The sequence below is a fragment of the Rhineura floridana genome, chromosome 2 (genome assembly GCF_030035675.1).
Source record: "Rhineura floridana isolate rRhiFlo1 chromosome 2, rRhiFlo1.hap2, whole genome shotgun sequence".
In the NCBI taxonomy this organism is placed as follows: domain Eukaryota; kingdom Metazoa; phylum Chordata; class Lepidosauria; order Squamata; family Rhineuridae; genus Rhineura; species Rhineura floridana.
In genome coordinates, this window is record NC_084481.1 from 102,390,242 (window position 1) to 102,407,821 (window position 17,580).

A 17,580-nucleotide genomic window follows, 5' to 3' on the forward strand; every position below is an offset into this window, starting at 1 on the left:
CTGAAGGTCAAGTTATTCCTGTCTGTCATAATTCCCTCTTGTATAAACTAGAAAGCCAGGTCTTTGCAGCTGGCCATGAGGTATAAGGATGTTCTTTTAAAATGCATAAATTGACACTCTCATGGTTTTATAAGGGCCTTCCAATGTTTACGTATTTTAAAAAATATTAAATTCTTGAGAACTGTCCCCCTTCAGGAAGATCATATACACTGGCGGACTTTTTTTTACTTCAGTGTACAAATCCAGTGATCTATTGTTCCATAAGATCTGCAGAGCATCCTGATTAGAAAAGCCCCTTTGGGGGGAGAGGGTCACAGTGTTTTTTTTTATAGTGGTTCCTTTGAAATAACCACCATACAATTATTCCAGGTAGATTACAAGTACCCTTCCCTGCAGAACAATCCATAAATTGAAAAAGAGTAGGAAAATTAACCTTGAACCACATTTCCTAAGCCTTTGCATGTTTACTCAGCTGCAAGTCCCATTGAGTTCAATGGGACTTACTCCAAAGTAAGTGTGCATAGGATGGCCGCCTTAGCCAGTTTAATGCTGAGGGCAAAAGATGTTTAAAGTGTGTTAAAAGGTAGCTTTTCCATGCTACGTGACTTTTGATATGGTCCTTCCTTATTTTTATGTTGTATACCAGATTGCTTAGCAGCCTGTTAATGAGTTTACAGGGCTGTTTAGCATCTGTCAATCATTACATTTATCAGCTTCAGAACCAGAAAAGCCTTAACTGCTGAGTACCAGGTAGAAGTTTAGCTGGGGTAAACAAAGAATATCAATACAACTGTATGATATCAGAAGATTTATTTATTTGCAGACTGGAGTTTTTTCTTTCTTTTTTCTTTTGCTATTGTGAACATCTTGTAATTCAGAGGTGTGTCTTTGTGTGTTGGGCTACACAAAGTCTTCACAAAGGAGGAGTAAGGGATTTTCTTCATTCCTAGGTCCCAGTATTCCAGGTGCAGTTAAAGGATGTCCTTATATAGAATCATAGAATTAGAAGGTACTTGAAAGATCATCTAGTCCAACTTCCTACTGATGTAGAAAAACTGCTGCTACGGCATCTCTGATGATTGGCCATCCAGGTTTTGCTTAAATTCCTCTAGCAAATGAGAGCCTGGCACCTAATTCAAAGCACCCTGCCATCATATAATATAGAAGATGCTCTTTAGCTCCACCAGATTCCATAGAGGAGGCACTATAGCTTTGTAGTACACTCTCCCCTCTGCTTCTAAAAAATTGATCTGGCATTGTTAACCTTCCAGTTTCCTCCTGCAGTAAGCAAAATAGCACAAAAACTTTCTAGATTATAAGGCACCGAACTTTATATATACTGCAGAAGAATTCATGGGCATTATTTACACAAGCAAGACTTGGAGTTTTCCATGTTTGGTAAAGATGCATTCCGCATTTGAGTTGCATGAGAAAACTTCTACCTGGGTGCGGTGGAGGCATGAAAGAAGTTTCCACACGCACAATCCAGTAATATCTTCAAGTGGTCCTTAAATGACCAGTGTGTGTATGCAATCATTTCCTATACCTATTCCATGCTTGTGGAATTGTTGAAATATTAAGCTACAGTCCCTGATTCATTCAGAGACTTATAGAAACAGTATAGAAAGAAACAGAAGTTGTTGACACGGACAGTGGTTATGATGAAAGAAAGAAAGATTCTGACACAAGTTCAGGCTATGCAGGTGACTTAAGGGAGGAAAAAACACATGTGAATTGTTAATCTGTTATTTACACCCACCACCCCACAAAAACTCACAACAAACCTCCTACAGTGTAGGACCTACAGATTTTTTTATTTCCCTGCAGTGACTCTGCCTGGAATAAGACTGACACATTCCCTTTAAAGCTGTAGGGCAGATAGAACAGAATAATCCACACAACACATTTTGAGACAGACCCATCTGCACTGTATTATACCACTTTAAACAGCTATGGCTTCCCCCAAAGAATCTGGGGGGCTGTAGTTTGTTAACACCACTGAGAGTTGTTAGGAGACTCCTTTTCCCCTCACACTGCTAGAGTTCCCTAAGTGGTTTAACAGTCAATCCCTCTTCCCAGGGAACTCTGGGAATGGTAGCTCTGTTTGGGGAATAGGGGTCTCCTAACAACTCTCAGCACCCTTAACAAACCACCGTTCCCAGGACTCTTTGGGGAAGCCATGACTGTTTATAGTGGAGTGATACTGCTTTAAATGTATGGTGCAGATGGGAGAGTATTCAGAAATGAACAGGGCAGACACACCAAGTTGTGTCCAGCTCCAGAGAGCTCATGCAAGTAAGCCAAGGTGCATGCTACAGAATAAAAGGAGAGGAACCCAGCATTATTACCCAGTTCTGTATGCCTGCATGGGTTTCAACCACACATTTCAACAATTTATTGTTTAATGCAACAAGGAGGAAGTGGCTCAAGCTGCCCAAAATGTCTGATCACTTTTGATGGCATTTCTTTGGCTTTAGGAAAGTGTGACATCAGTTCAGGATAATTATTTGTGAATGCTTGCTTTTAAAATGTCATCAGTTCAGTAGAAGATGGTCTGACCAGCAACCAGGACAATGATCTTGGGAATATCTCCAGGTGTTACTATTAACATCATTTCTGACCGGGGACGGGAGGGACCCATCTTTAGTACTTACTTGAAAGTACTAAATCCAGCTGATGTGAATGGGAATTCTTCCAAGTAAATAGTGTACTTGCTGAAAAATATATTGATTTGACAACTTGGATGGTATGTAGACAATGGTGAAGTTTCTATTTCAGACTTTTAATTGTGATGAAATCCTAAATCCTGTTGTTATTGCAGTTCCGAGTATGTTCTAAGAATGCAGCCATTAGACATCACCTTTCTTCGTGAAAATATGCTCCTGGTTATCTAGGATGTAAATCACTGTGCAAAGGATCTAAGAGTTAGAAATTGCTAGCATACCATGCAGTCCAACCCCTCCCCACTAGGAGTGATGCTAGGTACTTAAAGGAGTTGGGTTACAGGCCCTGAAACAAATGTGCTTAAAATTGGCATATGCTAATTTATATGTAAAGATGCCTCTGGGAAATTAAGATGGTAGATGGCTAGGGTCTCATCAGCAATAAGTTTTACAGCATGTCCAGTTGCCCTGTTAGGAAAGTTCATACACACATACTTTAAAAAAAAGTTTTTAAAATGTTTTTAAAAAGAGAAAGGGCAGGAGATCTGGGTCCTGCTACAAAAGACCTGGGGCTCAGACCCCTTAGGGCACCCCATAACAAAGTCTCTGCCTCAGCCAAAAGGCAGGCTCCGCCACAGACTCCACACAGGCACACCAGGCCACAGCGTGCCACAGTGAGAGAGCAGGTGTACTGTAGAAGGTGCTTTCCAGATCAAACAGCAGTGCAGTTCCTCTTACTGTATTCCTTATTATGATTTGGTTTCTGCATATGCCCAAGGTATAGTGAGGGACACAGGTTTTTATGCACAGCTGCCTGCAATTGTGAGGCCTGCAACATCTCCTCAGAAACAAATTGCCAATCATTTTGAAAAGCAAATCATTTCCCTTATACTGAAATCAGCGCATAAGTAATTTGTAAACCGGAAGACGTGTGACTGGCTCTGAATCCATTGCCTACTCTAAATCTACTTTCTGCATCTACAGATATCTCCTTACACTAGGGGTAGTCAACGTGGTGCCCTCTAGATCTTATGGACTACAATTCTCATCATTCCTGTCAATTGGCCAGACTGGCTGTGGTGGATGGTAATTGAAGTCCAAAACATTTGGATCACATCACATTGGCAGCCCTGCCTTTTAAGACCAGGCTTTCAGTCTTTCTAATGAGGATGAGCATTGGAATCGGTGAGACCCACCACTACTATGCATGACACCTTGCCTGTGACTACAGCTGAATCAATGCTAATACTTTGCTTTTATGTGCAACCTTTTCCCCAAAACCCATGTGTGGCCTTCATGAGAACTGATGTGGACTGTTTATCCAAAGGGCTACTGTAGAATGAAGGGCTAACGAAGCTCACTGGGTGACGTTGGGCCTGTCACTGTCTCTCAGCCTCATGAAAACCCTATTCATAGGGTCGCCATATGTCGGAATCAACTTGAAGGCAGTACATTTACATTTTTTAATGTAGAAGAAGCACAGAAGCACAGAAGAAGCAAGGAGAATGAATACAGATGGGAATTAGGGTTGCCGGATTCAGGGCCTGAGACTGATCCTGTACCTTTAGGAGAAGAGAAAGGCAGCCAAGTGCAGGAGTTCTTGCAACACTGTAATGGGAAAAACCACAAGGTGGAATTTTCCCTTCCCCCTGCACAACTTTTAACAATACAGAAGACCTCTTGGAGGCAACCCTAATGGGAATACAGATAGTTTTCAATTGTGAAATTAGCATACAGTAGATTAAAATTATTTGATTGGTATGTTTACCACCCGTCTAGAAGTGAAGGGGCGTTGTTTATGTCCATATTCTAATTATACAATTTTTAAAATTTCCTGTTGATTAGCATTGCTAGCACTGAGGTCAATTAAAAAAAATCTAGTTGCAACATTACCAAATGGCAGCCCTAGTCTAGATTGGCACTTTCATGCTACCAATACCATCAGATGCACAAGAATCACTTGGGGGAGTGTGTGTGTGTGTGAGAGAAGGACAATTCAGCAGACAACATGCTTATTTGGGGCCTGAGTCATTCTTCACTGACTGACTGACTGCCATACAGCATTTTTGTGTTGTGTATTTGGCATTACACATTGGAATAACTTCAAGCGGCCCCTGACAAACACTTGCTAGAAACACAATTATATAAACACTGGGATCTTGGTGAAAGGCTCATCCATCATGTTGAGCAACTCCAGACAATGATATGGCTGGGCCAGGAAATCCACCTCGTCGAGATACTGTTAAACCTACATGATCAGGAACAAAAATGTTCCATAGATAGCATTCCATTGTGTTTCTACCTTAATGCTTTCTCCTTGGACAAAACTCTGTGATGCCTGGACAAAAGATGCAGAAAATCTCTCCCACCTTTTCCCATACCTGACTTCTGCACCCTGCTACTCCATCACCCCTCCCACTCAGCTTCATCCAAACACGGCAGCTCAAACCAAATGTTGTTATTGATGGTTTGGGGTCAGTGTGGGAAAGGCCCTTCTGAGGATCAACATGCTTTAATGTTCCCTTTAACCAGAGCTTGGAAAAGTTACTTTTTTGAACTACAACTCCCATCAGCCCCAGCCAGCATGGCCACTGGATTGGGCTGATGGGAGTTATAGTTCAAAAAAGTAACTTTTCCAAGCTCTGCCTTTAACGTGTAAACTATCTCCTGGGCAGCAGTCCAAACCAGAGTAGTGCTGCTTAGTGAACCCGGTTTCCTTACATCTCGCCTTTCCTTTTCCCATGCTCCAGTTTTTCTCTCCTTTAGACTTTCCCCAATTTCCTTCTTCTCTTTTCAAATGTTACTTGATTCTTACACGTCACTCCATTATTTTTCTTAAACCCCCTCCCTGCCTCAGGAGGACACTTTTCCGTTGGAAGGTGTCACTCAGAAGACAGTCCTCTGTTGGAAGACATGCTTTATTTGCATTGCTACCAGTCCAAGTCCAGTTTAAAGATAAAGAACCCTAAGAAGGGGGCTTGAAGGTGCCCATCAATAATTAGCACCTGGACAGCGGACCAAGCAGGCATACACACCTTCTGGTCCTGTCTTCTCCACCATGGGGAGACATATTCTATTTCTTTGCAATTTGTAGCAATTGGGTTGTATCTGACACTGTTGTTCTCCTTGCCCAACAGAACTTCCCTCTCCTCTCCTTTGCAGCCCCCCCTCAGAGGGTTGGGGGACCCTCAGGCGCAGATGGGGGCACAGGGAAAGGAGAGTAAAGGGAAGCCCCATACAGAATTCTGCTTGTGCAGCATTGGATGCGACTCATTTCTAAATTTACATCTATTCATATAAATAAGCATATGCAACAGTTATGCAAATTTGTGTTATCTTTTTTCTTCTTTTTTGGTGATTCATTTCCTCATTTTTAGCACTATGAAAGTGGCCACCACCCTACTCTTGTCTGTAAACAAAATTTTTGGAACTCTTTTTTTAATGTTTGCATTTTCCATCCACAATAATAGCAGTTCTGAATTTCTGCAGGGGTGGAATTCATCCTGTTTTGAGATGAGTTAAAGGGTTTGGTTGTGATTGCCCCAAAATGCCTTGTAGATCTTTATCTCATATAATGTGACTTCCTCACTTTCTGGAACAGACTGTGTTGTGACACGAAAGAGACATCCACTGAGGTCCCTTCCAACACAACACTTTTACATAGATGGTATCTCTATGTAAGAAAAAGCATGTAACAAATGTAGCTCATCATGTATAATGATGGAACATACATTTATTCTGCAGATTTACATATGCAATAATCTATACACTTCTAGCAATACACTTCTATCACAGTACTCAATATGTAAGGAAAGAATTGAGCTTGGAGTGACCCTAAATCAGCATTTTTGAGCCAGTTTGAGATGCACTCCTTGGGGCTACCTTCTCCCCCATACACAGGGTAGAAACACACTCACTGTTCTGCTGGTTCCAGTGCATCTCCACCACTCTTTTCTGAAGATGGAGGCACATGATGCTAGTCAAATCCTGACCCATTTTACTGTAAAACCTGGTGGGATCAGCTCAAGTGCATTTTTTTAAAAATTTAGCTTCAAAGAGATTTCCCAGCTCATCTGCAGATCAACCCGTTCCCCCTCCTGGTGCGGCTAAAGGAAACGCTTTGCTCTGGCAACTAATGTGTTGCCAGCCACACACACACAAGTTGAAATTGCTTACAGTTTTGCCCAGGTTGTCCCATTTACCAAGTGTCCCATGACAAGTCTGGTTTTGCCTTTCTACAGGACTTCCCTCTCCCCAAGAGGGCCTTAATCCTCATCATGCTGCTCTTTGTTTCTAGCGGGCCTTGTGATGACAGTGACATACACGTACCGTGTAGCTGATGCACGACTGGGCACCTTCTCACAGCTCCTGCTCCGATGGAAAGGGAGCATCTACAAACTCCTCTATTGCGAGTTCTTAATCTTCATCTCTTTCTACTTCAGCATCAGCCTCATTTACAGGTGAGCATCAACAGTTCTTCTAAAGCCTGGTAGTTTTTTGGGGGGGCTTTCTGCATAATCACTGGTGTGCACCACAAGCACAAGACTTCTGCAAGTGGCCACAGGTTGATGATAGCACAGTATTTCATTCACATGTAGCTGATGGAAAGGTCTTGCTAATCTTGCTTCTGAGGGAGGGAGAAAGGGGCATTTGTACTTCGAATCCTGCCCTCTCGCCTTTTAATCTGACTACTAGATCTGCATTCCATCCATGAATCACTCAGGAGAGGAGGGCAACAGCAGTGATCCTTCAGAAATGCTTCCCACTTACCCTTTCTGCTCCCACACACATTTAACAAGAAAAATAGCATAGCTTAACGAATCCTAGCAAACTAATTGTCAAATAATCACAGTAGATGTCATCTTTAATTTTGAATTCCTCTTCTTCCAGGCATTTTAGCATGTGTTTTAAATTGTTTTAAATTGTGTTTTAAATTGTTTTTTAAAAGATGTGTTTTTAAATTTGTATATTTGTTTTTAATGTTTTTAGTTACTGTAAACCACTCAGAGAGCTTTGGCTATGGGGCGGTATAAAAATACAATAAATAAATAAATAAATAAATCCATTCTTTGGAAAGGCAGGAGGTAGTTTTAAGTAAATAATGTTTCCCTCCTTCTCTCTCCAAACTTCCAAAAATATGAACAGGAACCAGTTAAACTTTAGTCCTCAGGCCCTCAAAATTCTCCCTAGGCCACACCCTTACTGGCCATTCTTTTTACCCCAAATGTTTTTGCCTAGCAGCCATGTGCCCTTGAACTCGGATAAGACCTAGATGGAGGATAGACCTTTCTATTCCAACAAGCCTTTGATATTGACGGCTGCTAAAGATAGGGCTTGACGGGAACTGCATTGCTAATCCCTAATTCCTCCATTTTTAAACTGGTTTTTTGATTCTCTTTTAGCTATAAGTATGAATGGTTTTAATATTGGAATTAGTTTAATTTTATTTTAATCTAGACTGTATGTTTTAATTATATGTGTTTTTATCTGGAAGCCGCCACAAGTTCCAGTTTTGGAAGGATGGCGGGGTATAAATAAAGACAATAATAATAATAATAATAATAATAATAATAATAATAATAATAATAATAATAATAATAGAGAGAGGTAGGTGTAGAAACGAGACTATTGCATAGGGTTACCAGGTCTTCGGTTTTTACCTGGAGACTCCAGATTTTTGGCATCCTCTCTGGGTCTCTGAGTGAGTCAAAAGTGGAAAAAGACCCAAGGGCCACAGTGACTCCAACATTTATTTATGTATGTTATTTACAACATTTATATACTGCTTTATTGTAAAAGACCTCAAAGTGGTTTATAGAAAGAATTAAAACAATTAAATTATTGGCAAAAACAGTTAAAGACAGATATTTAAAAATATTCATAACAATAAAACCGAGTTAAAAATAGATGTAAAACATAGTAGCTTCTACAAAACAAAAATGTTTTTAGAAGGTGCCGAGAAGAGTATAATGAAGGTGTCTGCCTAATGTCAATAGGTAGAGAGCTCCAAAGTGTAGGTACTGCCATGCTAAAGGATTGATGTCTTACAGGAGCAGAACAAAATACTATGTGGCACCTATAACATGGAAAGCACACCTTGAACTTGGCCTGGTAGCAAATCAGCAACCAGTGCAGGTTTCAGAGCAGAGATATTATGTGCTGATAGGGTCTCACTCATGTCAGCAATCATGCCGCAACATTCTGCACTAATTGCAGCTCCTGGGTCAGGCTGTGCTGCATGGGGATTTCTGTGACCTTGGCTGCCTGGCTGCCAGGATTTCTTTTTAATTTTGGTTTTTGGATAGGAATCTTGACTGGTTGTGGGATGCTGAGTTTTCTGCCTTATTCATAGGAATCTTCTTGTGGTTGGTATGGTATTGCATTTAGGAAATCATCACTGTCTTTTGTTTTTCTTTTCCTGGTTGCTTTTCATTTACCTTTAACCTCACTCGCTTACATCCATAGAAGCAACAACAGTAGTGCCATGCACTCAGCTCAACCCCCTTAAACTAATTGATGATGCACCTTGTTGGTTGCTGTGTGTTTCTTGCCCAATAGTGGACACTCTAGGCAGGGGGTTGCCAACCCTGCTTGAAGATCGATATCTTTGCAGATAATCCCTAGTGAAGCAGTACCAACATCACAATCCAAACCATATCTACTCAGAAGTAAATCCTTAGTCTATCCATCTTTACTTCCGAGTGCTCCCATCTAACATCTCCACAACACTAGGCTCCTTTCTTCCTACAATGGCCTTCTGGTGACTGGACTGGACTGAGGGCACTTAAACCCTTCTTGCCGAAAGCAAGTAGGCTAGATTAAATGTTCCCTACCCAGGCTCCCTAAACAGGTGAGAAGGAATGATCCCATCACTTCAGCTAGACCTGGAAATACCCTCATTTTGCTTTCTATCTTAATTTCCAATCTGAGAAATGTTTTTGTTTGAATTGTATGCCCCAAGCAACTGTAGTGCTTAATGTATCATGCTTAATGATATCACTAGGGCCCACCCCTCTGACATCACTAGGCCCTGTCCCCGTGACATCACTATGACCCACCCCTGAAAGCTCAGGGTTTGCAATGCTTCTGACCTGGCAACCCTACTACTGCACAAAGATAAAATTTACATGTGTTGCCTATTTTTTCCTCTAAAAGGGAATGTGGCACTTGGGCTGAAAAAGTTTCCCCATCCCACTTTAGTTGAAGGAGTATGAGGTCTAAGTCCAATTTAAACATAAAGAACCATAAGAAAGAAGAGGGGTGGCTTGAAATTGTCCATCAATGGTTAGTACCTGGATGGCAGACTGAGCAAGCAGGCACACCAGTCAACTGGTCACAGTCTTTCCCACTATGATGAGATTGATTGCTTTTCTATTTCAATTATGTTCCTAAATTTGCATCCATGCGTGTGAATTAGTATATACAAATTATATGCATATCCTTATCCTTTTTTGTTCTCTTTTTTGGTAACGCATAAGTGACCACCCTGCGCACCCAGCCATGTTTCCACAATTGCAAGAGGATGAAAGATGGAGGCCTCTTCCGTAATCCAAAATACCAAAACTGCCGCCTGTAATCTTGTACTGGAGTGGTGCAATAAGGAAGCACACAGCCTCAAAGAAAATTTTAATCTAAATATTCCATTTTACCTAGATATAAAATACTGTGTTTTGAGTGGTCAGAAAAAAGTGATATTTTCATAACTAAAGTATTACATTGCTACATTCAGTGAAGAGATCTCACTACAAACGAGAAATGAAAACAAATGTGCATTAGTTGTATTGTTCAAATAGCAACAAGAACACCTGATTGTGCAGGATGGTCTTCCCACCCACCCCCGCCCTGAATCAACCTCAGAGCAATTAGAGTTTTCTCAGTTCCCATGAATGAGAAATCCCCTTTGCAGTTTTGAAACTAGGAATGACCCTATGTTTCTATTACAGGTTGATTCTGAATGAGAGCCAACGGCTGATGTTTGAGAAACTGTCTCTGTATTGCAATCGGTATGCCGAACTGATCCCTGTGTCCTTTGTATTAGGTAAGGAATGCAGAAATGGGGAAAGAATGGTGTGAATGGTGTCATATTTATTTATTTATTTATTTATTACTTATGTAGCCTGGGCCAGCCAAAAGTATTTTGGTGCTTGAGGCAGAAAACCCAATATGGTTTCTCTTCCCTCACATCTTTATGTATACGTGGAACAATTAGTTGCAAAGTACTTCAGATCAGAGAATTACAGCATCTCTGATTTATCAGTTATAGCAACAGAGATGCCATCTGATCCAAGAACATTGGAAACAAGAGAAAACCTCTGGATGTATAGACCTGACACCTTAACATGACATGGCCTCAGCCTGGAGGAAAAGATCTGATATGGCTCACCTACTGCAAATGCAACACTTCTGAATATTCCTTCCTGTGCTGTAACTGCCACCTTTGCGTCTTCAGCATTCTTTTATTCACATTAGAACAGCCAAGCAACAACAACAAAAACTAATCTCTGTTTAATAGTCACTTGGGGGGGATAAAGAGGAATAAATTAAATAACTGATTATTTACTGCCCTTTAATGAAGCCCCAAAATCAGATAACAATCTGAAGAGGCTGCTTTACTCTGCCTAGTAATAGGGTTAGCCCTATTTGTAGCCCACCCTCTACTGTGGACTCAAGTTACATCAGTTTCACCAGAAATGAGATATGGTTGACTATTCCATTAAAAAATAAGAACTTGAGGAAGCAAAAGACAGGCAAACTATATTATTATTGTTGTTGTTGTTTGTTGTTGTTGTTGCAGTTTGCCTGCTTTTATTGTTGTTGTTAATAATAATAATAATAATAATAATAATAATAATAATAATAATAATAATAATAATAATAATAATAATAATAGCAGTGTGTGTATTATAAATTGGTCAGTTTATCCTACCATATCATTACTGCCTTTTGATTCTGTGTTGTTGTTGCTGTTGTTGTTATCATTATTGTAGCTATTGTTCCCCATCCTGATATCTTTTAATGAAGGGTAGTTTACAATATTATATAACAACAACAACAAAGATTTGTCAATCTCCTTTCTGTTGCTGAAGTTCAGTGCCAGGCACCTTTGCAAAAGTTCCTTATTTACCACTAATATTTTTACCTTCCCACAATCAAAAAAGGTCCAAAGCACTGTAATTGTCCGATGCCACTTCCCTTAAAATTCACCAGAAGGAAGTTTCCATAAAGATGCCTCAGCTGAGAGACAGGATGAATGCTCCCCCAAGTGGCCTTTTGACATTCTCACTGACAGTTTAATGTTAGGCTTGGTCAAAGCAACCTCCCTACTCCAGGTTCAGAAGACTATGAGGAACAATGTAGTGCCTATTCTGACAGGGCATTCTAAAGGAGAGAAGGGCAGGGCCAAGGAATCTCTTCCACAGTATCAGCTGCAGATACTGCAATATCTCAAGCTCAGCCACTATAGCCAGGGTGCTGAGCATATGAGCCATCCAGAGTCAAGCAAACAAGTTGGTTTCCAAAGAATTTCATCTTCCTTCAGTTTTATAACAGACAAAAATTTGAAAAAGTGCAGGTGGAGTCTTCTGAAAGCTCAGAAACAAAAAGGTTTGTTGATCAGAGTTTTGGTGGCTGGGGTTGTACTCTGTGTGTTCGTGTGCACTTGTGTGTGTGTTCCTTCATTACTGCCTCCTTTCTTCTACCATCTCTGTCAAATTCTGCTCAAATAAATATGGGCTGGATACATTATTGCAGATAACAAACATCCCTCTTCTTTTGGGCTTCATCATCACCATCACTAACCATCTGGTCATTTCCACTCTAGGCTTTTATGTTACCTTAGTGGTATCTCGCTGGTGGGGACAGTATGAGAGCATCCCATGGCCCGACCGTATTATGAACCTGGTCTCAAGTAGTGTGGATGGAAAAGATGAGTATGGGCGCCTTCTGCGGCGCACTCTGATGCGCTACATCAATCTGTTGAGCGTGCTGATTTTGCGCTCTGTCAGCACTGCAGTCTTCAAGAGATTTCCCAGCATAGAACATATTGTGACAGCAGGTACAATCTATCACAGTGATAACCAGCTAAGACAAAATGTGTTTAAAGTGGGTGCAATCCTCAGTGTCACATCTGCGAGGACCCTGACAATTTATTGAGATGCCAAAAGGGGTTGGGGAGGGCAATCTTGCTTGTTAATTACATTTATATCCTGCCTTTCCTCCAAGGAAATCAACACAGTGTACATGGTTGTCCCCATCACTTTTTATCCAGGCAACAACTATGTGAGGTAGGTTAGAATGGGAGAGAGTGACTGGTCCAAGGTCACCCAGTGTGAGCTTTATGACTGAGTGGGAATTTGAACTTGGGTCTCCCCACTCCTAGAATGACACTACACTGGCTCTCAATCTATGATGTCTTCAGTCTATGATATCTTAAGGGTTCAACCGACTGGGCAAGTTAAAATTGTTATGGGATCCTTTTTGAAGGTACTGTTAACTAGCTCTCCCCATCTCTCTGAGTGGTTAGAGGTTCCAGGGATGTAGCACATATCCAGGTTTGGTTTTCTTTGGAAGAAGGTCACTGGAGGCATATGCTATTTTGTAATGTTTGTGTTTATTTACAAATATACCAGTTGAACATAGGTGGAGACACTTTTTGAATTTGTATTGTTTATAGTGCTATTTATTTTTACTTTTACTGTCAAAATGAGCCACTCTGTGAATGTTTACATTGCAGGATAGCATATAAAGACTATACTTTAAAAAAAATTAATACAACCAAAACAATAAAGAACACTAACATTATACATGCCTACTCAGCATAAATTCTATTGAGTTCAGTGGGGCTTACTCCCAAGTAAGTGGGTGCAAGATTGCAGCCTAGAACAATAAAAATGACAGTATTTATAGACACTATATGAAAGAAAATAGCAGATTTTTTAAAAAATTAATAAATTAAGGCTACAATCCTCATCACCTTTACCTGGAAGTAAGTCCCACAGAATTCATTAGAACTTGCTTCTGAATAAACATGCATAGGATTGCACTAGGGTTTGCAGAGGACAGTCCTCTATATGAAGGTGTCATCTACTTGGAAGGTTGTTGATGCAAGCCCACTTTTAGAGAACCATAAGAAGGGAGACTGAGTGGGGGTTGAAGTTTGCTCACCTACAGTTACTGCCCAAGTGTCAGACTTAGGAGGCATACAGATCACCTAGACACAGTCTTCCTGACTATGATAAGATGTATTGCATTTCTGTTTAAAATTTAAACCAGCTGATCAGTGGTTATAACAATCTCCTTTGAACGTTAACAGGTGTCAGTCACCTGGCACCATTATCACATCAGGTGATTGACAGGTGGGTGGTGCCACCCACCTGTCCAAGTTGGCCCAAGGAAGGTGGGGGGAGATAAAAACTTGGCCTGCCAACCAGATCCAGTTCCTCACCCCGATTTAAATTACAGTAATTATGAAACTGTGGGGTTTTTTTAATGCTGGAAGTTTCCATGGTGGGCGACAGTGTGATAAATAAAGATTAGCAGGAGCTGACAAAAGAGAGATCTGACAGTATTCTTTGCCATTATCAGCAACTAAGCAATCAAATCCAATTCTAGACCTATATCTAAAATGATTTTAAGCCATTAGAAAAGGTTTGTTCAACATTGCACTCTACAAGGAGACCAGCTTCCCAGGTATGAATTCCCACTATTCCACGTTTCATGCTGGTTGAGGAGGAGTCTGTGAACCAGACAGTGTTTTCCACAACTCTTTGTAGGAGCAGGAGCTAGTAGTAGGCAGGCAGAGACATCTGCATCTTCAAAAACTTGGATTTCTCGCCTTTATAGTGGCAAAGCCAGGCTTTAAACTTTAAAGTATATGGGCAACACCTGGTGAAATCTCAAAAGGGAGAGGGAATAAGGAGGACAAAGTGGTGTTTCAGTATACTATGCCAGCAGAAGTAGAATAAATTATGCAAGATCAGCAAATATATGTAAATATACATGATTTGCATAACTAAAGCAGTCAGCTTCCATTTTTCTGAGGCTAATAGGGTACAATATAGTGTACACTGAGTTAGAAGCAGTAATTTGCTTTCTGTGTCCTAAGATCACTATTCCTGCACTTACTTGTAGCATTCCATACACATGAAAAAATGGGTTCATTCAAGTCAGTGCTCTCCCTATGTCCCCCTTCATTTCCAAGAGTAAGCATCTATTTCTAATTTAGTTGTAGTGGCTACATTTCTTCCATTAATGCGGCTTTACAGATTCAGGAATTTCAGATCCACAACTCAGACTTCAGTATTTTGAGGCCTCAAAACTTGTTTTTAAGACTAACAGGTTGATTTCTTCTCCAGAATATGCCCTGGATCCCTGTAAACTGTTCTTCTCTTCTATATCCTATCTTCTGCGTAGGCCTGATGACTCCCGAAGAACACAAAAAGTTTGACAGTGTGAACTCATCCCATAACAAGTTCTGGATTCCCTGTGTGTGGTTTTCCAACCTGGCAGTGAAGGCACGTAATGATGGACGGATCCATGACAGCGTGCTCCTCCAAGGCATCTTGAATGTGAGTTCAGGGTATGCAGCTCTGGTTTCTCTATAGGTAGGAGTAGAGGCACAATAATTGCTGCAAAGTCATCAGGGATGGGAGATGATAATGGGAAGCTTACAACCAGACAGACCACTGGGATGCAAGGACCTGCAGACCTAAAGAGATAGGTGATTGTGGTTCTTTTCATTCTAGCTGTAGACTGAAAGCCAATAACATCAAATAAGTAAAGGAAAGATGAAGAATGATTGATAAAACCATTGTGAGAAGAGGGTCAGGACTTGAATTTCAGTGTTACTCCAGGAAGCAAAAGGATAAGTTTGAAGTTCCATTGATGGAGCACTGATGGGTAGGGAAAGAAGCCTGGATAGAGGCATTCTCAGATGCTATCTTAGTGGACATCCACAGTTCCAGATTTTAAAAACGTCTTTCATCTCCCCAGTGACACAATAACAAAGCAATATCAAAATTGGCAATGCTCACTTTTGTATCGGGTTGAGGACAGGCAGATCAAGGGAAAAAGGATAAAGCAGGAGCATGGGAGTCTGTGACGTGCTTCAAGGACCGCAAGGAGGAACCCCTTGCAGAGTGGGTGAGGATGGGAGAAAGAGGTGAGAACTGGCTCATTGGGGGCCTCTTCATGGCAGTTGACTGTGGACTCAGCACTACTCATGAGTGTAGATTTTTCACAGCATCCAGACGACGCCATCCTCATCAGAACAGTAACCTATTCCACCCTCCCAATTTAATCTGGGTTTACCATTTCTGTCATGTTTTTTTTTAGTTTATTGGGTTTTCCATGGAAACGATAAAACTGGATTAAATGGGGAAATAATGTTGTCAAAAATTGCCCTCCTGGGGTCCTTTCACCTCAGCACCCCAAGGGTGTTCTTTGCTTCTGAGAACAGTCCCAATTCCTTTGGGTCACTGCTTCCCAGGCAAACTCTCCCTCCTTCAGGATTAGGTTTACAGTAGAAACTGCCACCACCCCTTTTCTTAGATTCCTACTCTAAGGGGACCTCAGAGCCCTAACTGATATCCTAGTGCAGACCTATTGTTACACCTTCTGCTCTAGGGCATTGATCCACCCTAATCCACAGTAGTCAGTAGCGATCAAGGACTGAATTTTAGAGTCGTTAGTCCCAAGCAATACACACCATTAATATAAAGGATGGAAAAATGGAAATGGACTGCCTTCAAGTTGATTCCGACTTATGGTGACCCTATGAATAGGGTTTTCATGGTGAGCAGTATTCAGAGGGGGTTTACCATTGCCTTCCTCTGAGGCTGAGAGGCAGCCCAAGGTCACCCAGTGAGCTTCATGGCTGTGTGGGGATTCGAACCCGTAGTCCAACACTCTAACCACTACACCATACTGGCTCTCCAATATAAAGGATAGTTTATTTAAAAGAAAAGAAAGGTACAGACAAAAAGAGAACAGCATCTGTTTCCTTAAAAGCTAATTGCTCTAAGCTGGGCTACAAGAGATACTTAGGCATAACAATGGTGAGAGATTCAAACAAAGAAAATAACAAACCTCTGCCTAACCTTGCTAGGTCACTTACTTCAGTAACTCTTGGTTCCCAAACAGCATCGTCAGGCAGGTCTGCATAGTTGGAATTAGATGACGGGAACAAGAATGGGAACAAACAACTGAAGGATCACCCTTCATTTTTTATGGAGTTTTGCTGGCAACAGGGAGGGGGGTTAATTAGCCACCCTAGGTGCTCCTTCTGTGATCACCTTCTTTGAATATAAGGGGGGCTAGACAGTCCCACCCAGTGGTCCTGGTCTGCAATACCCTTTCTCCCTGATTTAGATCTCAGGAAGCAGATAAGAGGTAACAGGTAAGGATCAGTTGCATCTCCTTGACATTTGTAAATTGCCTGGCTGGCACTGAAGCCTTGGACTTCTCCAGCAGAGTATCCCAGGGATCAACCAGCTCCCAGAATTCCCTCTGGTTGAACCATTTTAGCTTGACCAAAGTTAGCTATTCTTGACAAATGTGGGATGGCATTTTGATGAGGACTTCATGATGTGAACACTGCGTTTCTTGGACAGACACTGTTCGTAGTGTTGTATTCCCTCAAGATTCCCCTTATGTCTACAAAAACAGGAGTTTTAGTGCTGTGGCACCTGCCCTTTGGAATGTGCTCCCTGTAACTAGCAGACAGGTACACACAGTACTGGCATTTAGGCATCTGCTTCAAACACATTTGTTCATCTAGGCTTTTCCTGAGAGTTGATCCAGTTAAGTTGAGTTATTAATATGATTCACTGCTGTGTTGTCTGTAATTTGATTTTACTGATGATTTTAAGTTGTTACCACCTTGATATTATTAAATTTTTAGCAGTATAGAAGTATTTGC

The 17,580-nt window shown here is 41.1% G+C and overlaps 1 protein-coding gene across 3 annotated transcripts in view; it reads left to right on the forward strand.

Annotated features, from left to right (window-relative positions):
- Positions 1-17,580, forward strand: part of LOC133378262 (bestrophin-1-like) — a 52,030-nt gene that overhangs the window by 14,865 nt on the left and 19,585 nt on the right. For 2 of the 3 annotated variants that reach the window (XM_061613066.1, XM_061613067.1), the window contains exons 2-5: positions 6,961-7,123; positions 10,607-10,701; positions 12,484-12,717; positions 15,075-15,229. In XM_061613066.1, coding sequence (XP_061469050.1) covers positions 6,972-7,123; positions 10,607-10,701; positions 12,484-12,717; positions 15,075-15,229 — 636 coding nt within the window. In that variant the 5' untranslated portion in view covers positions 6,961-6,971. Of the gene's footprint in view, positions 1-2,633; positions 2,747-6,960; positions 7,124-10,606; positions 10,702-12,483; positions 12,718-15,074; positions 15,230-17,580 lie in introns of those variants that run through there. The other variant, XM_061613065.1, reaches the window with a different exon arrangement.